At 48.2% G+C, this 20,457-nt stretch overlaps 2 protein-coding genes across 2 annotated transcripts in view; one reads left to right on the forward strand and one right to left on the reverse strand.

Moving 5' to 3' along the window:
* The window catches only part of CASZ1 (castor zinc finger 1), a 78,711-nt gene extending 70,787 nt beyond the window's left edge, over window positions 1-7,924 (forward strand). Inside the window, exons 17-19 of the mRNA XM_066564235.1 lie at window positions 1,146-1,380; window positions 2,800-3,093; window positions 6,342-7,924. Of these exons, the coding sequence (XP_066420332.1) occupies window positions 1,146-1,380; window positions 2,800-3,093; window positions 6,342-7,597 (1,785 nt within the window). The 3' untranslated portion in view covers window positions 7,598-7,924. The remainder of the gene's footprint in view (window positions 1-1,145; window positions 1,381-2,799; window positions 3,094-6,341) is intronic.
* Window positions 7,925-18,298: 10,374 nt separating this feature from the next.
* Window positions 18,299-20,457, reverse strand: part of PEX14 (peroxisomal biogenesis factor 14) — a 66,836-nt gene continuing 64,677 nt past the window's right edge. The window contains exon 9 of the mRNA XM_066563959.1: window positions 18,299-20,165. Coding sequence (XP_066420056.1) covers window positions 19,703-20,165 — 463 coding nt within the window. The 3' untranslated portion in view covers window positions 18,299-19,702. The remainder of the gene's footprint in view (window positions 20,166-20,457) is intronic.

Here is a 20,457-nt window from a genome sequence, read left to right on the forward strand (position 1 = left end):
CTCATATTTACAACTTGCACTCTCTCCCAGCTCTTTCAATATATACAATTGGCGTATTAAAATTAACGTGCTTAGGATACGGAGGAATTGAATGCGCTGGTTAAAGCAGATATTTCCTGTTACATATAAAGAATTTACCTAGGATGGAAGAAAAACCAATCTTGACATTTCTCTTCCCTTATTGATGTGGATTTAGTTGGGGCATTCCCTCTCCTCTCTCAGGAAGCAGCAGAGTGATGCAATTGCTGCTTTACTAAGACAGAGAGGAGCTGGCAGATTAGGTCTGGAATGGAAGAGTTTCAGCTGCAGCACTGAGCTGCTGCTCCAAAGGACAGCATCCCTGCCACCTCTCACTTGTTCTTATTCTTTAGTTGTTTCATCTGCTATTGACTTGGTAGATGAAACAAGCTGTCTTTATTTAAATGCCTGTGGCTGATCTGACCCTAAGAACATCATCTGGTATATGGAAATCAAAAGAGACCATCTGTAGAAGCAAGATGAGAACCCTCTTCCATTCCACAACATGGGAATAGAGGTCCCTGTTAGTTATTAACTACTGTCAATAAGTGAACTGTTCAAGTTTAGTGCTGTTGGATTTAATGAGTTCACAGATGCTAAGGAACTGGTGTTGCTGTTGTGGCAGCTTTTGGTCTCTAATAAAAAGTTTAGGAACTTAGAAGATTTAACAAAAAATTTGTCTTCACTACTCTTCTAGCACATGGTGAGTCTAACCCTAGGAATTCTAGTGCACACTGGGCAGAAAATGCTGTGTTTAACCTCCATCTTTCAGGGGCTCAGCACTGAGCTCAGGCATGGTTCCAGCATCTGACTGCAGCAGGACCCACAGGGTGAGGGGGCAATGCCAACATTAGCACCTCCTCTTTGGGAACACATCAGAATCCACACACCAGGATGCTGGTGCCAAGATTAACACCCCCAGCTCCCGAGTGCAGCACAATTCACATACCAGGGTGCATGTGCCAGGTTTAATGCTCCTGGCCCCAGTGCCACGGGTTCCACTCTCAAGCACGTGCCAGCTGTCCCCCGTGAGCTGTGGCAGAGGGAGATAAACGTGCAGACAGATGGTTTTGGGCCTGGTATCTTGCTTTTGGTGTGAAAGTCCCCGTCTCGTTTTCCTGCTGCAGGTTATTGGCCACACTCCAAGAAACGAAAATCTCCCCCAGGTTGGCAGCATGGCACCCAGCCCAGCCTCATCAGGAACCCCAGCTTCCTTTCAGGGACCCCCAAGCATGATGGACACTGAAACAGAAGAGTACATGGATTACACTGGCTGTAGCCCTGGGGGCATCTCCTCTGAATCTTCCAACATGGACCGCAGCTGCTCCAGCACTCCAGTGGGCAATGAAAGTACATCAGCAGGTAAGGGAGAAGGGTGTGTGTGAAATGGATCCTCAGTTGCCTGCTCTCCTGGGAGATAAACTCATAAAAAGAGGCCAAGGGACAGTTGCACCTTAAAGTACACACTGTGCCAACTTCAGTAGTGCCTCACACTAACCCAGCTCTCTCCAGCACCTGAGAGAAGAGGTCCATCAAAATATACACCTCAAGCATCCAGGAACTTAGCAGCATACCTTTTTCCTCCCATTAAGAGAGGTTTTTATCCTGGGTCTTGGAGTTGGGTATATTTTAATAGTTGGCTTAAAAAAAAAAAAAAAGAAAAATAGAAAAAAAGAGCTGTGGGCCCCTTCTGTACTTGGAATTTTCTTTGGTACCTCTTTGTATTTCCTCAAGCAGCATCCAAAGTCAGGCACTTTATTGTACTGGTGAAGTACAGCAGCAGATTGACATACACAGGGGATAAAACATGTCACATCTTCAGAAAGCAACATCTAAAAGCAGCTCACTGAGCTCCCTTCCTCACCCAAAAACTCTTGTTCCACTTTGTGCAGTTGCACAGAGCAGTCCCCCTTCATCCCCTCTTTTGGAAAGTAAATTCCTGCCCTGTTTGCCAGGATCATGCAGAGCCATCTCCCCCTGCCCTGCGTTACAGGGTCAACTCATCAGGAGTCAGGTACCTGGTAGGAATTCTGCCATCATAAAGTGATGACCAGGGGTCTCTCAGCTGTACCTTCCCAGGGTTTAGTGGGATATTCTGCATAGGCTGCCTCCGTTTGCTTTAATTCCATACACATTTTCCTAGGTTTCTTTCTCCCCCCCGGTTAAAGGGCACCACAGCAGTCAGGTTGTGGGAGCACTGCTGGGTCATGGCACTGGCCCCACGACATTATGGCACCTCCAGAGGGTTCTGGTGGGGCACTGGTTCCTGGCACACTCCTCTGTGCCAGCAGTGGCCCAAGTGCTAGGAAATGCCCCCCACTGCTCTCCAGGTAGGGAGCAGCTCCACCTGCCCCAAGTGCCAGAGCACCCTTACAGCTGGGAACTGAAGCAGGCAGCAGCCCTATAGATGAACAAGGACCAGGATGACCAAATGAATCCAGAATTCCTGCCTGAAAGCCTGTGTCTCTTCTCCCATACCATAAAGCCACCTTACCTCCTGCAGAGACAACTCTCCTCTTCCTGGTGCTGTCAATTCCTCACCTTCTGTTTCTTCTCTGTTGCAGTTCTGTTTCATACATTTGTGAATGTATTTTCCATTTTCATCATATTGCTTCTGCTCTTGGGTTCTCATTTCAGTTCTTTTGTTTCTTGTTTTGTTGGTTTTTTTTTGGTTTTTTTGTTCGGTTTTGTTTTGTTTTATTGTTTTTTCTTTTCTTTTCTTTTCTTTTTTTTTTTTCCCTTTTTTTTTCTGCTTTTTTTTTTTCTCTCCACATTCTCCAGGCTGCCTGGCTCCTTCTACGGCTACTGCTGCTGCCGATGATGCAACCCACACTGCACCACAACCTCCACCACCATCTCTGCCTCCATCTTTCTCACAAGCCCTGCTTAGGTCTCCCCTCCCCACCCTCCCCTATCTCTTCTCTCCATCTTGTCTCTCGTACTCCCTGCTCAGTGCCACTCTGGGAGCCAGCAGAGGCATTGTCATGCCTGCCGCCAGCACCGCTGGGTTCTCGCCCATCATTGCCACTCCAACTCCAGTAAAAAGTGACGTTCCCTTAGTGCAGGATGCAGCAGGTAACACTTCTTTGCTTTCTCTCCATGTCCTGTGCCCAGCTCTGTCCCCACTCACCCTGCCCATGGTTTTGCTCTGCACCTTTGGGTGGGTAGAGCAGCAAAGGTCACTCTGTGCCTTGGCAAATGTTACCCCAGGGCCCATCCATGCCTGCTCCTTTTCCTTGCTGACACAGTAACCACAGCCAAGGGGAAACAAACCACAGCAAATCCTTCATAGACATTTGGATGAATAACTGAGAGCAATTGCCACCGATTCCTAACTATGAGAAAAACCTAACAAAACCCACAGCTAACGTGCATTTTCAAGTGTCTTGGTAACCTCAAAGTGGCCACAGAGCAAACTTCTGCTCATGTGGGATTAATGGGACTTGGACTTCCTGGTTAGACCTTCCAGGCCACCCAAGCCAGTGCCTGCCATAGTGTGCTGCACAGGTGAATGTCTGATGAGGTACCCAGGTCCTGTGTTTCAATTGATCTTGCACACTTCATATGAAGCCACAAAGCTCAGGGGTGCCTTCCCAGGATGAGGAGTGAAGTACGGGCAGTGTCACATGATGACATCATCAGACAGGTTGAGCTGTTTCTCACACTCGTTATTTATCAAGGCTTTAATCAGTTGCAGAAAATACAGATAGATTTCAGTTTTAGGCTGCCATGCTTCCCATGTGTGACTAAGATCAGAGATGTCTCAGGCTGGGTATTCTCATTCCATCTGGGAATGGCTTTTAGGGTGTGTCTCATTTTTGGCTTCTTTTCTCAACTCCTAGCTCTTTTCTAGTTAATTAAGGACATCTTTGTGCTTAAAGTTCACACTTTGAGGCTTCTGGCAGCCTTCAAATGTCCCAGTCCTTCTTCCTGCCAGCCTCAGTAATGTGTAAATCCAAGGTCAAAGGTTGGGAGTATGGCTGGAGGACCAACTTCACAGGTTTCCAACTCCATAGGTTTTTCTCAAGAGACTTGGCAGGAGAAGGATCCCTGCCTTGTCCAGATGAGTGTGTGCCAATTAACAAAATTCACAAGAAACTCTATCTTTGCTTCTTTTTCAACTGAACTGCATGCAGCCTGAAACATTTTTAACCTTGTGCTGTGCTTCCTCTAATCAAATATTTTTAAGTGTCTTTTGTTTTTACCTTGGTATAGTTTGGTGAATGCTGACATTATTAGTGGTTAAAGAAAGAACCTTATGGAAAACACTTACATTGAGATTTGGTGGGGATCACACCCATTGAGGCTTGTAACCTTTCACAGGGTGCAGGGACTGAACTTTGGCAAAAGAAGAGAGTGCACCAAGGTGTCATCTCTCTTCATTATGCCCTTACTCCAAAACTTTACCTGGATGAGAAAACAGAATTGGTTTTCAACTAAAGTTTTAAGCACATCCATTTGAACTATTTTAAAAGCTGTGTAAATACAGAGTTTTAAACAGGTAAAATTTAAATTCTATTTATTTCCCATCCAGAGTCTTTTCTTTAAGATGGGTTATCCCATATTCCCATCCAAAGACAGACAATATGAGCGTTAATTAATTATTGCTAAGGAACTTGATGGTTTGGCTGTAATTTTATTAAACAGAATTAATCTGGACAGCAGCGACTTGTCTAGGCACCACTGCACTTACATGAGTTGGCTGGAAGTGGAGAACTGGATTTTCAATACCAGATGTTTAGGGGGGAGCAGAGAGCAAATTGGTCACAGATTCTGTAGTTAAGAGCCTGCCAATTTCAAATCTCCAGCGACAGAAAGTTATTCTTTCACTGGTAGCTGGTTAAATCAGCCTTAGCGTGCAGTTTCCACCGTGTCACTCAGGTGGTCTCGCCATGGATGCCCTGAGCTGGCGTCCTGAGTCTGAGCACAAGAGCCAGTCACAAATGGTGTAGAAAAACCTTTTGCTCTTTGCTTATCCCACAAACTGTACGGCCCAGCCGTGTGGGAGAGGAGGTTCCTGCCACCGCTCCTTTGGGAGTGTGGGAGCTTCCCTTCAGTGGTCACCACCTTCTCCTGAAGGGTGTCACTGAGGAGTGGTCACCTCTAACTCCTGTGCACCTGCCAGAAAGGAAGTAATGCTACACATTGACTGTCCCTTCAGCCTCCCAGACCAGGATGGAAACTGCTCTGGGTTCTTGGGCCCCATGCCCTGTGTACCTTTGTATCACAAATTGGGCCTCTTTTAAAAAGATGGCAGTTTCAGCAGGGAGAGAGTAAAAAAAAAAAAAACAAGTATGTGTTGGTTGCAAGCTATAATTTCTAATTACACTCACAGTTCTGCACCTGGTGAGAAATTCTTGCCTCCAACCTTGTCTGTGCTGCATGTTGATACTGGAGATTGTGGGTTGATTCTGGAAACAGCAAGCAGAGAAGAAGAAAGTTAGTAGATAGATTGAGGTCACGTCTTTGATGTCAGTGTGATCCTGGGGGACATGAGCACTAGCCAGTTATGCTGGCCCTGTGAATCAAAGTGGAAGATAGATGAGGGATCTTTATTTATACTAGGGGCATAGTGGAATTTTTGAGACCCAAGGGAATGTTGCAGAGCTGGTATTTTCTCTCAGAGTCCACTGGCTAGTGATGATGAGAATTAGCCCCATTGAACATCTGTCCATCTGTCTTTCTAAGTGCACTCATTGTAATATGTAGGCTCATTACAGTGAGGGATGTTGCAGTCTCCTGGCCAAAGTCCATCCTGTTTCTATAAATTTCCACAGCCCCCCCGCTGCAGTTTTAATCACGCATGGGATCTTCCTTCACTTCCTGCCTGTCCTTGGCAATTGTAGTGTATTACAAGAGCCTGGGTAGGGGAAAACAGTGCACACGTACAAGCTTTTAGCACACTGCAGCTCTTTTTACCACCCCAGTGAACTACAGTAACACACCTCAGTCCTTGGACTGGAACAAGCTAGCTCCTCCCTGTTCTGATTTGAGAAAAACGGGACTAGAGATTAGGTTAAGCAGCAAGAGAAACTGTGAAAGTAGCAAACCAGAGAAGCAACTGTTAACATTTGTACAAGATCAGGTTTGCCAGGGCAGCAATCAGAGACAAGGCAGGATATGCTGAAAATTGAGGAAGTGATGTCCAGCAGGCATCAGCTAGCCCACAGTGCTGGAGCTGGGGCTCGCTGAGAGCTCGAGGGACGAGCTGGGGTGGGAACAGTTGCAGCATTGTGTCTTGGCAAACACAGAGCTTGCCAGGACGGCTGGGAGATGGAGAGACCTGGCTGTCAGCAACACCGCCCTGCGCTTTCTCTCCTCAGGGAACACCATCACTATGCCAACTGCCTCGGGGGCCAAAAAGCGTTTCTGGATTATTGAGGACATGTCCCCATTTGGCAAGCGCCGCAAGACCGCGTCCTCACGCAAGATGCTGGATGAAGGGATGATGCTGGAGGGATTTCGGCGCTATGACCTCTACGAGGACTGCAAGGACTCCAGCTGCCAGTTCTCTCTCAAGGTTACCCACTACCACTGCACACGGGAGAACTGTGGCTACAAGTTCTGCGGCCGTACCCATATGTATAAGCATGCCCAGCACCACGACCGTGTTGACAACCTAGTATTGGATGATTTCAAACGCTTCAAGTCTTCACTGAGTTGTAACTTCCCAGACTGTCAGTTCTCTGGCAATAGCACACACTTCCACTGTCTGCGCTGCGGCTTCCGCTGCACTGACAGCACCAAGGTGACGGCGCACCGCAAGCACCACGGCAAGCAGGACGTCATCAGCGCCGCCGGCTTCTGCCAGTTCAGCTCCAGCGTGGACTGCGAGGTGCCTGACTGCAAGTACAAACTCAAATGCTCCCACTTCCACTGCACCTACCCCGGCTGCAAGCACACGGTGGTGGGGATGTCTCAGATGGACTCTCACAAGCGCAAACACGAGAAGCAGGAGCGAGGGGAGCTGCCTGCCATCTCTCCCGGCCCCGAGGGCCTCGCCCACTCCACTCTTGAGTACGATATCCAGAACTCTTCCATCAACCTGGACAGTTCGCTCAACCTCAGCACTGACAACAACAGCTCCCTCTTCTTCCTGCAGAACGCAGCTGGCGTGGGCCTCAATGACTCCCTGGACCTCAGCAAGAAGCAGGCAGAGGCCACCGAGGGCCCGTCCCCAAGCAGAGCCGGGGCTGCGCCCCCGGAGAGGAGCGCAGGGGCACCGGGCTCCGGGGACGTGGAGGACGAGGACGACTCTTCCCAAGAGGATGAAGAGGACGATGAGGAGGAGATGAATGAAGAGGAGGAGGATGATGAAGAGGAGGACGACGATGATGATGATGAGGAGGATGAGGAGGAGGAAGACCTGAACACAGATTCTGAAGAATCGCTGCCGGACCCTGAAGGCCTGGCCGCTAAAGAAGATGGAGAGCCAGAGGAGGGTGCTTCTTCCACAGACCATGGCGATGCTTCCAGGCCTCAGGGCGAGCCAGCCCTCACTCCAGCCCCAGCTCCTGCCCCCGCTCCAGCTCCGGCTGCTGCCTCAGCCTCCACCGTTGCTCCAGAAGCTTCTCCTTAATCCTAGAGACAGCAACGGCAGTGGTTTGGTTTTTCTCTTACACAGATTTACTAAGAGGACCCCGTATAAGGCAAGAACAAAGATGGGGATGGCAAATGAAAAACGAACTCCGTGCCACAGATGAGAGAGAGGAAGGAAGGAAACCCCTGCTCCTCCCCAGGCCCCAGAAGAGATCAGTTGGCAGCAGGACTGGTGCTGCATCACTCCATTCTACAGATCCTGGAACAAGGGGGCAGGATGCAGCAAAAAAATACCCTTTATATGGACACGAACCCTGAGGGTACCCACTACTTTTCCTTGCTCCCTGCACGGTGCGTGGGGCCTGTGCCCATCTGGGGACCCTTTTTTATGGGTGGGGCTCTATCCCCCCAATTTTCTTTCTGGGTTTTATTTTTCCATGTTTTCAGTTGTACAATAATAATAATAATCTCCACTTCTTGGAGGGGGGTGGGTGGGAACAAGAGGTAATGAATTTTAGAAATATATATTTGTGTGTGTGTCTCTCTATATAATGTACACACACACACACATATATAAAATTAAAGGAATTGGTGTCACAAAGACAAGTAGCTCAGCTTTTGCCAGTGGGAAGGAGGGGGTGAGGAGTGTGCTCTCTCTCTCTCTCTCTCCACCCTTCCCCCTTCTTTCTCCAGCATTAAATGGCATCAGACAGCCAGGGTGGGAGTGGGTATTTATTGTCACATAAATGAGGATGCATTAATGAATGAGTAGGGGTGGGAATGGGACACTCCTCTGTTCTTCCAGATCCTTTTTACTGTTAATGATAATAATTTTGAATGCTATTTATATTGTAAAACTTTCTCAGTCTACACTTTCTCTGTAGGACACCTCTCCTCATCCCTGCTGTTCTGACTGTAGGGATTTAGCTGAAGTAACCTGGGAAGAACACAGCAGGCAGTTTAAAGGGTCTGTCTCACTGGAGGACTGGGGTTACTCTGCCATCCAGTCAGTTCCATCTCATCCCAACCCCTGGGTGCTTCCTCTCTGCGGAGGTGAGGCGTTTTTGTGGTGCTTCAGTATCCCCATCTCAGGAGGCTGTGAGCTGCCCCTGCCCCATGAGCAGCACAGGGAGCACCAAGCTCGCACAGGAGCGTCCTGGTCACTGCAGCAGCCTCGGGACAGGGCCCTGCTGTGCCCCGGGCAGCGGGACCAGGACAGTCCCCGGCAGCCCTGCTGCACCAGGCCGGTGTGTGACAGACACGGATCTCAGGTGACTGTGGCAGGGCGCGCTCGGAGCCCCTGGGCTGGCAGGGACAGCCCTGCCCCGAGCAGGACCCAGTGCCTGGCGCTGCCTCCTGCAGGGCCAGACCCCGCTGGAACCCGGCCCTGGGGCGCTGCTGCAGCTCCGGGCCCCCCGAGCTCTCCCTCACGCAGGGCCGAGGGCCTGGGCACTGCAGGAGCAGTCGCTGCCCCCTCCAGCAGCCTGGGCTCTCCCCTGGCTCCAGGCTCTTCCCTGCTGTCTTCTCCTGGCCTGGCCTGGGAACACACACTACAGGACACTGCCCCGGACTCTGGCAGGTGCCACAGGAGCTGTTTGACCCCAAATCCTTGCCTGAGCCTGAAAGGGCTTGTCTGCACACACCAGGGCACCAGAAGGACTAGTATGAATTAATTCTGATCGTTATTTTGGTGCCAGTTTTAAAGTATACCAGATTAGTCTGAGCTTTGTCCTTTTTTAAAAAAAAATAAAAATGCTTTTTTTTTATACCATTCAGGCACCCTCTCCCCTCCTCAGCTCCATGAGCACTTCAGCTCTAAGGGATCCCCAGGATTTGTTTTCTCTCTGAACAGATAAAGGCCTCAAGAAATTTAGGTTGCTTTTTTTTTTTTTTTTTGGTTATTTCCCTAAGGAACTGGTGCAGATCAGGTCTGATTTATAAACAAGCAGCTCAGCTGTGTAAATGTGGGGACAGAATGTTCAGCTAATGTTTCAAAAGGAAAGGAAAAAAAAAAAGTTGTACAGTATTTTTCCTGTAAAGGTTATTACTATATATAGAACAAAAGAGAAACCACCAATGCCAAGGGGTGGAGGGGGAGGTGTCACCTGCCTTCTGGATAGCCCTTACATATGGTTAATTGTGTGCAATTTTTTTTCTCTTTTTTTTTCTCTCTTTTTTTTTCCCTTTTTTTTTTTTTTTTTCTCTCTTTCAATGTAGTGTATGTTTGTAGGGGTGGCAGGGGAGGGGGGGCCTTAATGCTGTGGTTTGAGGCTGACTTCACACTCCCAGCACTGACCGGACCTGCACGATTCCGAACTCTAACTTGAATTTTGTAGAGATGAAACAAATGAAAACAAATGAAATATTATCACTAGTTTGTAGTTTATTTAATTCTTTGGAGTTCTTTTCCTCTATCAGCTATTTGTGTGGCTTTTATTTTTATAGGGGGTTTTTTTGTTGTTTGTTTGTTTTTGTTTTGTTTGGTATATCCCCTACCCTCAGCTGTGTGTTTCCTAGCACAACCCCATTCTTGAATAGAATGAAGCTCATGTTCCTGGGGCAGAGTGATGGAATGATGCCCTGGAATTTCTCAAAATGGGATGGGGCAAAAAGATTTTACTTTACTAGCATTTGCTGCAGGTTCTGTACTTGTACATTTTTCCCTGTGTTCAGCTACTTAGATAGTATGGTGATGGGCTCCAGGAGGAATCCTTAGATTAACACAAGCCACATCTCGCAAAGCAGATGTGATTATTTTGTACCGCCAAAACCACCAGGATCTCTGTCAGTGACTGTGGGAGCAGGACTGAGCCCTCCTGGAGGGCGCTGGTGCCAGGGGCTTCCCTGGGCCGCTGTGTCCCTGCCCGGGAGCGGGACCTGCCCTGGGACACAGGGTCTCACCAGCTCCAGGGCTGAGTCACTGCACAGCAGTGGGGAAAGCAGCAGCGTGTGGAGGAAGGGGTAAGAGATGTGCAGTGGCTCTGGCCGTGCTGGGCAGGACTCCCCGGCCCGGACGGGTCCTCCCCGTGGGGCTGAGCGTGCCAGAAGGGCCCATGTTTATCTATGCACACCATTTTCTCCCCCCCAGGCCCCCTCCTTCTCCCTGACATCTCAGCCCTTCTCCCAGACTCTGTCACCTCTTGTGTCACCTCAGGAGCTGGGCAGGGAATGAGGGTCCTTTCCCCAGGGGCCGCTGCTGAAGGTGGCCCTGGGCTGGCCCCGTCCTCCTCCCAGCCCTGTTCCTGTAACTCGTACACTGTCTCTGTTTGCAACAACAACAAAAGAAAGTTGAACCCAACTTTTTATTCTGCCATGTTCAGGCTTTAATTCAGCAAAACCCTTAAGCAGAAGACTCTGAGTGGGCCCAGGTTTAAGGCCGAGCTTAAGTGCTTTTCTGAACAAGGGCCTCAACAGCCCAACACCCCATCAGAGCAGGTGGTTTGTCATTCCAAGCTCTCATATCAATGGGACTGTCTAAAGAATGACCAGAGAAAGAGAGGGAGATTCAACTGGCTCTCTAAGAAGAGGAAAGAGGAGAGAGGAAATGGAACTGTTTTGTCCAAAACAAGATAAAAACCAAACAATAATAAACCTTGAGATGGACCCTCCTGATTCTGCTACCATTCACTGCTGAAGAGCAAAAAAATTAAATAAAAACTATTGACTAGATTGTTCATTCTAGCCACAAACTCAACTGGATTAAAGTCTGTGTGGAAGGAATTTTATAAAGAAAAAAAAAATTTAAAAAAAATTTTCCAATGTAGCAAAAAAAAACAACTTTAAAAACAAAAATTAAAAAAAAAGACAATGAGGGAGGATTCTAGCCTTTTGTAATATCCATATTGCACACTAGGACTATAAGCCATTGCTAGCTCATTTTGAATTTTAAATGTGTAATTTTATTTTGTTTTGTTGTTGTTTTTTTCTTTCCATGGGGGAGGGGGGAAAATAAATGCTTGAACCACCAATGCTCTTTTTAATGTTTTATAAATATGTATGTGTATATATATAAATATAAAAATAATATGTATGCACATATATATGTGTGTGTGTATATATCTATATGTATATACATATATATAGATATATAGATATATATATAGGTTTTGAGACAAAAATGCAGAAAGTGAAAAAAAACACCCTAAACAGGATGGTGTGCTCTGATTTACTTGAATCTGGTCTCTTCAGCACCTGCGTTATTAAGAACTGAATATTTTTCCACTTGAATTTAGTGCTATTAGAAATTTAATATATGTGTTTTATTTATTTGATTTTTTTTTTTTTTTTGCATGACTGATGCAAGGTTTGACATTTTCACTCAATAAAAACTGGAAAAAAAAACCCCAAAGTTGTAAGTGATCGAGTTGTCTTCTTGCTTGAGGAGGTGGTTGAATGACTAAGCAGGCCAGGCACCCTGCAGTACCTCGTGCCTGCGGAGGTGCACGTGGAAATGTTCAGATGTTCCTGTTTCCCCCTGCCCGTGTGGCTGCAACTTCCCCAGCCCCCTGGAAGCAGCTGGGTCTTTGTGCCTCTGCCACCGTCAGAGAACCCGGGAGCAGCAAAGCAGCGCCTGCCAAGCCTGGTGCATTGGCAGCAGCTGCCTCCTTATTAGCAGAGAGGATTAGACTCCTCTCTCTTTCAAAGCCCCCTCGTTGCTCTGCTGCAGCTCCCAGCCATCCTGTTTTCAGATGTCATTATCTGAACATGCTCCTAATCCAACCTTGGAGCCCAGAGGTTTGTTCTCACTGGAGCTCTGCCCACAGCACATGGAATATTTAAATGGCCTTGTTTCCAGGTGGGGACAGGGGACGTGAACAACACAATTCATTGCTGGAAAGCTTTTGCTGGAACCTGTCTTTTCTCAGTGGGACTCTGACTGGACTTCATAAAAGAATGGCTGAGCTGTGGGAGAAGCTGCAAGTTGAACAAATCAAAGTCCCACGACTGCATTTGTTCCAAGGCCTTGCAGGTGGTGATAGTGCAGTTATGCACCCACAGCCCTGCACCCACAGCCCTGCACCCACAGCCCTGCACCCACAGCCCTGCAACCACTGCCCTGCCCCTGGGGAGCCCTGGGAAGCAGCAGACACCAGGCAAGGCCACTTGTTCTAATGTCCAGACAAAAACGGGGCAGTTTCTGCTGCTATTGTACTTGGAATAGCCTTTAAGTCGTCTGTGGCAGACACTGTCACATGGAAACCCTACCAAATGCGAGAGGGCAAAGAGGGAAGAAAGGCACTGGGCATTTGTAGGTAAAGAAGGTGCTGGAAGGGATGACAAGTTCTTCACGCCAGCCCCAGGGCAAGAAGTGGGCTCACTGGAGTCCCTCAGACACTTCCCTCACAAGGGTCAGGCATTCCCCAGGAGATGGGAACATGGTCCATCCTGAAGCAGACCCCTGCATCTTCCCAGAGCAAGGCAGGTTGTCCCTGCCCCAGTCCTGCTCTTACCCGTGAAGTGCCCCAGGCCCATCCTAGCTGAGGAAGGGTGGCCAACGGAGGCAGCTTCCCTGCTTCCTTTTGCTCTTTTTTGGCAGGAAAACTCTTAAACAAACACATGAAGAAACACTGAGGATTTAAGTAAACAGCTGAAGATTTATCTGACAGGCAGGCAGAGCTGTTCCTGCCCCTTCCCTCCCTCCCCACAGGGCAGTGGCAGCCAGCAGCCCCTGCCCTGAGCCCCGCAGCTGCCGCAGCCCCACGGGCCCGCCCTGGGATGCCAGGACAGGGCCAGGCCGTGCCTCAACAGCAGAGCTCTGCAGCTGACAGCTGAACTGGGCACAGCTGAGACACCTGGTCCGTGGCCAGAGCAGTCAGATGGCCCTGGGAGGGAAGCAGTGCCTTCATGCAGTGGCAGGTGCCATCCTTGCAGGTCACGTCTGGGGAGGAGCCAGCTGTGCCCACAAGGGAGCCACGAGGGGTCCCTGAGGCACCCGATCCCCCTGCTGTGCCCACCCGGCCTCTGTGCAGAGGGTGCCCCAGGGCTGGCACAGCTGCAGCCCCTCCACGTCCCCTCCACACAGCACAAGGGGGACACCCCCACACTTCCCCATTTTCCCACACAGGTTAGCAGGTTCTGCCTGCAGTTTTTAGATTTGGGGGGGGAAAGAAGGCAAGAAAGAGATGCAATAGTGGGATTTTCCAATTCGAGGCTGCACCAGGCTTGTTCTAGCAAACAGAAGAGCCTGTGAAGCAAGAGGGAGTCCCAAGCTCCATCTCACACCCAAAATCTGCTGCTGCTGCCATGGAAGTGTTGATATTACTGCAAAAAAGCAGGCAGGTAAGCAGACAGACAGGCTCACATGGAATCTGCTGTTAACAGTGCAGGGGGCAGAAAGCAAGGAATAATTCATCTATCCAGGAAAGCTGCAGCATTTAGCACCCTGTCCTTAGTGCAGGCACAAAGCTGAAACTGCTTAAGGAAAGCAAATCTGCTCAAAGAGATGGAAGAATGTCCACCCCAGAATTTGTTCTGGTTTAATTAAATCAGTTAAAGAAATTAATTCTAGACAGGTGTTACTCTAGCTGTGCACACACAGAACCTCAGTGGTAGCTCTAGAGGCAGAGGTACAAAGTTGGAAGCAGTCTGTGAAGTGTTGGAAAGAGCATGAGGAGATAGACGTGAGGGGAGGGGAAAGGTAGACACGAGCAGGATGCTGCACAGAACAGCCCTGCCAAGCAAAGACACAGGCAAGCAGCCTGGCAAAGTGACAGCCAGAGAAAGAAAAACAGGCAACAAACAAGGCAGCTGTACTTCTCGATCCTCTGAACCAGCCCTACCCAGCCAATCACCTTCTCACACAGGAGACACAGTCCCAAGGAAAAGCAAGTATTTTACCTAAACCAATAAAAAATACAGTGTCACTCTCCTATTCCTCTTCAGGCTGTTCTTGCAGCCAGCATCATAAAACATCTCTCATTATTTGCACAAACATAGAAGAAACAAAATAAAACCCTGAAGGATGAGTTCCTTCAGCAGATGCAGAAAAGAGGGGGCTTGGTAAAAAAAGCAAGGGTGTTGTTCTAGGAGGCTCCATACTGTAAGTAATCCCTGAGCAGTCCTTGCAAAGCATTTGGGGAGATTTTTAGCCTGAAAGACTTTACAGAAATAAATTGTAATTGAGTTTTAATAATCTTCCCCTTTTCAGAAAGGGCCTGACAGATGCTGCCTAGTGCTCACTTCTGCCCCATTTCAAATATTTTTACCTTATTTGGATGAAATATATTATTTTTCTAAAGAAAGGAGGTTGGGTTTTGTTTTTTTTTTTCTCCAAAGAGATGGTTTTCCCTTCGTCCAGCTGGTGCCTTTATTAGGTTCGTGCTTGCTCCCTTTTGGGGATGGGATTGTTTTTTTCCCTGATTTGGGACAGACCATGCCAGCCCCTCAAGCTCAAAGCATGCAGCTTGTACTGCACAGCAAGTGGAGAAGTCAGGCCCTGATCTCCATCTTCCCTCTTCCCTGATACCCCAAAACTCACCCTAAGAACATTTCCATTTTTTTATATATTCTTTCTATGAGTGTGAGAAGTGGTGAAAGCCACCCTTTCACCAGAATAACAGGTGGACACAGCTCCAAAGGTGCCCATCCAGGCTGACTCCTGAGGAAGCAGCACAGTCTGGGGATATGACAGTAAAAGGGAAAATGAAGAAAGCTGGAAGCCCTCTCCTGTACCTTTAGGTAAATGATTTCCCTTGTTTCACCTTCCAGCACCCCTTTATTTATTTATGTTTACAATCCCTGGGGATCAAGCCCTTCTTTTGCTTTGCACTTGCATAGCACCCAATGGCATGAGAGGGCTGGAAAACTCACAGCTCAAGCTCATCATCAGTTTTTGGTGGTCACCAAGCACAAACAATTTGTGCTTAACAGAAATCACCACCACACAGAAAGGACCTTCCAAAGCTTCCTGTGCCAAAGCCCTTGGCAAACACTAAGATCTCCAGAGCCTGCTGCTGGAGGCTTTAATCAAGCGTGGAGACCTTGACTTCAACAAAACAGGTTCAGACTTCAACAAACACTTTCAGGTTTGCTGCCTGAGCCTGGACCTGCTGCCTGAGCCTTTGCTCTCCCCAAGCACAGCCCTGCCCCAGCACAGGAAAAGCAAGGAGCCTCTGCTCCTGCAGCAAGTACTGCAAATGGAGCAGACCCCACCTGGGCTTTTCCACACTTTTTTCACCAGCACACACCAGGATGGACCTTCTGGCAAACCTTCCTCCCCTCTACCGAAGACAAAATTAAGAGAGAACAGAGAAGAGAGCTCTGACTCGCCAGAAGAACCCGAGCTGCAGCAAGGAGAGGGCAGAGTGTGTGACACAGGGCAGGCTGAGGGGCAGCTCCTCATCAGCCCTGCACAGCCCAGCCTCAGGGCCCACGGCAGGGTATGGCCAGAGCGGGGCTGGGGCTCCCACTCCGGGGCACAGAGGTCATGGGGCTGGGGCTCTACCAGCTGCAGGACCTTGCACAACATCTGGGTCCCAAAGTGCCTTTCTCAGCAACCTGTCTGTGTCACAGCTCTATCAGCCTGTACCTATCAGCCAGTATTTTTTACCATTGTGTGTGAAATCCAATGAACACTTACAAGTAAAATACATCCTCTTCCTTCTGATCCCAAACACTTTGGTTTGTTTGGTTATGTCACCAACACACAAAAGACAATAAAAATGAGATTCTTCCTGCTTTTGACAAAGATGCACTAAGACAAATTTGGCACATCTGAGGGTAAGGTTGGAGGGAGATGATCAGGAAACATCTCTCTTAACCCTTTCTCCCTTTTGAGTAGCCCACATTTCTCTTGCAGCTATTGAAAAGGAAGATTTTATATTCTCAAATTACTGGGAAGTACCAGTCTGATATTGTTTCCTCTAGGAGAAAGCACAGGGTGACAGCATTCACTGAGATGTAGCCAGATGACACTGTCCAGAGGAAGCTCCCTTTACCTGTTTTTTTATATGTTATTAAAGACCTATAGAAACCATGTTAGGAACCCACTGAACTCAACTCTCTGCTGTGTTATTCTTATTCCTGTGTAAAATAGAGTACACAGTTAAACAGCACTTGAAGCCAGGTGGTAGGGAGCTGCTGCTGCTGCTGTCTCATTCTGCAGATAAAAGGTTCTCTACCTGGTCATCTTTCAGTTACCAGGATGCCATTTCCAGTGCCAACAGGCCAGTGGGGTAAGCATTTCACAGGGCAGCTGAGCTAAGAAGCTTGTTTCTAACAAAAAAAAAAAAGAAGAAAAAAATTAGTAGTCAGGCTACAAGGACCAAAATCCTCTTCCTGCAGCTGCTGCTATGCTGGAAGGAGAAGGAACACAACACAGAGGAGCAGAACTTGCGATTCATGACTGTACCGGCAGGTTAGAAGGTCTGGCTTCTTACAAATTCTCTGCTGGTTGGTTGGATCTCAACAAATACAAAAGCACCCCATCAACAGCCAGAGGCACAGAGTTACATATTTTGAGCAACAGTGGCCTTGATGGGGTTTTCTGGGACTCATCAGGTTGGAGAAAGGAAAAACTTTAGAACTGGCACAATATACAGAAAACCTACAGAATTGGTAAGGTACTAAGAAAGAAAAACTAAAGGACAGAAGAGAGTAGTTAAAGAAAACTGCTTTTTACCCCTGAGGTAAATGAATTGAACACTGGCAACGTGGAGGAAAAGGGGGGAAAAATGAACCCACAGGGATGCTTGTACTATAAACCCTGTAAGTCACTCTGCAAGGCACATACCTCAGCAACATATTTTCCACATTTCACCAACTGCTGTTGTCCAGGCACTTTCTATTTTCAAAACCTTCTATGTATATAAAATGTATACAGGCAGGACAATACTTTTTCACCACATCCCTGTGTTGTTGTGTTTTCTTCTCACAAGGATTCCTGGCTTGGAGAAATGAAAAGTGTCATCTCTTAAGAAAAGCCTTTCTTTTTAAACATTTTCAAATTTGCCCTGTTTTAGCTAAACGTGACGTTCTTTGTGGACGTTAAACAGTGGAGAGAGAGACTGAGAGGGAGAGAGAGACACACACACACTCACTCACTCCTGGGGAAGATATTCGTCCATTTAAGGCATGAGAAATCATCACATTCAGCAGCAGGTCTAAATACAGTAATATGAAGGTCCCTTTCACTCCCCCGAGCAGGAAAATGTCACTGTGTACCAGACACCCAAATACTTGGGAATCAAGTAAATCCCTCATTTTTCAGAAGGGAGCCAAATCCTGCTGTTGAACAATGATGGGACTGTAGTAGCTACAATTTACTTGCTGCACACCATCTCCTTCGGTGGCTTCTGGCCTGGGATGGCAGGGTTAGAGCAGTCATGGGATCCAGCCCAGCATTCCCTCCTGGAGATAACACTGAGGGGCCATGGGATATCTCACACGCTCCCTTCAGCACCTCCTGCTGCCGGTGGAAGGAGCAGGGGGAGCTTCATTGCACACCCTGCAGAGCCTCCTGCTGGGAGCAGAGGCACAGAGGAACTGCCCTGCAGCCGGGGGTACCTCCACCCCAGCCTCTGCACCACGCTCCCGGAGCTGTGTGTACTGCACCTTACACTGCACTCACACCACTGCCTCCTGCTGATACTGCCTAGGAGCAGTCAGAAAAACAACCACAAATGTCCTATGGAAAACATTTTAGAAGGACCAGATTTCTGTAACCCTCCCTTTCCCCTCCCTTGACCACCCTACATGCGTATTTCTCCCAAAAATAAAGAGCCACAGTAATCCAGTAATAACCTGGTGTTAAATAGTGGTAACTCATATTTATTACAATTATATACAATCATATTTTATATTTGAAATCTATACATGATCACACAGACGAGCACACTTGCTTGGTGAGGACAGTGAGACTCAGTTGTTACAAGAATTGCTCTGCTAAGATGCTCTGATGCAGTGAATAGGATCATTGGACACCACCACTTCACCAGCTGCAAACACAATGCTGCAAACTGCCAGAGGTTTAAAATTCACTGGTTTGAGTACGGCCCAACGGGGCAAAAAAAAAAAAAAGGCTGGACTGGGCAAGAAGGGCCAGTGGTTAAACCTCAGAACTGGAGCTGTTCTCTCTGCTAGAGAGAATGCTTTGCTGAAGCAAGTGCCTGTCACTGGAGAGGTACCATTTATGATCATTTTTCTTCTCATTTAGGGAGAAAAAAAGGCTAAAAACCATTGCAAATATTCAGAATTAACCAACTATTTCAGCATGTGATTTCACCCCATCCGTTTGTTCATTCATTCATTCATTCATTCATTCATTCAGGGCAGCTATAAATAAAATAGAAGATGTCAAAAATTGATGTGAGCTCCCTGTCTTTGGAGGAGGAAGGGTAATAACTGGGATGAACAGAGTCAGCTTCTTCTAAAGCCTTTTACTGGGGAGCAATCACCAACAAAACCACCTGTTCTCATGGATTTCGCTGTGGCCATGACACCTGGACTTGTCCCTACCAACAGGCCACTCCGATGAATGTAAGCATGTGGAGTGGAAATACCATTCTTTGGACCCCACAGAAATTTAGTGTTTTTACATGCTAGGTAGTTTCAGCAATTTGAGGCTTGGCATAAAGCTTGGAAGAGCCCAGACTGAGATCTGGTGAGGAATTGGAGGTTAAAATGTTCTGGTGGGGATTTTTTGGTTGGTTGGGTTGGTTTTTTTTGCAACAGAGTATCAAGTGGTTTGAGAAATAAAACAGGATTATTTTGGGAAACAGAAAACTGGTTTGGGCCTTATGTGGGATTAAAGGCTTGCAAAATCAAGGAGCTCAGGACAGACTGGTTTCTGAAATTGGATAGAAGGGCTCTAGGATGCAGCAAGAGGCCAACTGCTTCTGTAAGAGGGCGTATTCTGCAGCTGTGGTGCATGGTAAGGCCATCGGTCTGGCAGCCCAGCAGTGACCCCAGCTCACAGGAAGAAGGGCTGGGTGGCGAGAAGGAGCCACTGCAAGACTGCAAAGCCCTGTGGTGAAACAGGGCAATCGCGTTGCTCACCGAGCAATCACGACCCTGCTCAAGGTCAATCAAGGGGGAATCACTGCAGGGAATGGTAGCTTTTCTCTCCACGAAATGGGAGAGGCACTGGGGACAGTGCAGCAGGCTGGGGGAGATGTGCAGCAGCAGCAGCAGCAGCAGCCAGGGTGTCTTAGTCAATCTCGTTCTCGTTGCTGGCCCCCTCAGGTCTTCGTAGCTTTTCCACCTGCTCATTGATCTGACCATCCCCTCCTCGCCGGTCCTCAGTCTGGACACCCAGACACTCCTCCTCATCCACATGGCTAACATCATCATCCTCATCGTCCTCTTCCTCCTCATCGTTCCTTTTGGTTTCCCGTTTCTCCTCCTCCCCCTGCACCTCCATGCGCACCTGGCTGGTGACGTCGATGGCCTTGGTGGCCTCCTCGGGGCTGAGCAGGTGGCAGCTGACCTTGGAGCCCTCGGGGCTGTGGTTCTCCTTCACTGGGGAGGACGTGGTGGACTCGTTGCTGACCGGTGAGATGTCACTGCTGCTGTTGTGGTTGGCAACGACGGGGTTGGAGGGTGAGCTTGGCTTCACCGGGATCTGCCAGGACGGGATCTTAGGAGCTGAAGGGGAGGGAGGGAACTGCCTCCTTGGGGAGGGCAAGAGGGAAAGAAAAGGAAAGAAAGGGGCTTTTGTTATAAATACTGAGGGGTTCCAGCAAGACTGAAACTGCAAGTCTCTTTGCCATAAATGAGCAAAACCAAGGCCACTTCACTTCTCCGGAGAGATTCTTAAAGTGCTTTACAAGCACTCAGCAATCGAGCCTGTACACAAGGAAAATATCCCAGCTGGGCAGTCCAAAGCACGGAAATGATCTGATTTGGCCAATTTCACCAAGTAAGCTAGCACTCGGGAATGCTGCCTGTGAAAAGACATGGGTG

This window comes from Molothrus aeneus, chromosome 21, assembly GCF_037042795.1.
Source record: "Molothrus aeneus isolate 106 chromosome 21, BPBGC_Maene_1.0, whole genome shotgun sequence".
NCBI classification, from domain to species: domain Eukaryota; kingdom Metazoa; phylum Chordata; class Aves; order Passeriformes; family Icteridae; genus Molothrus; species Molothrus aeneus.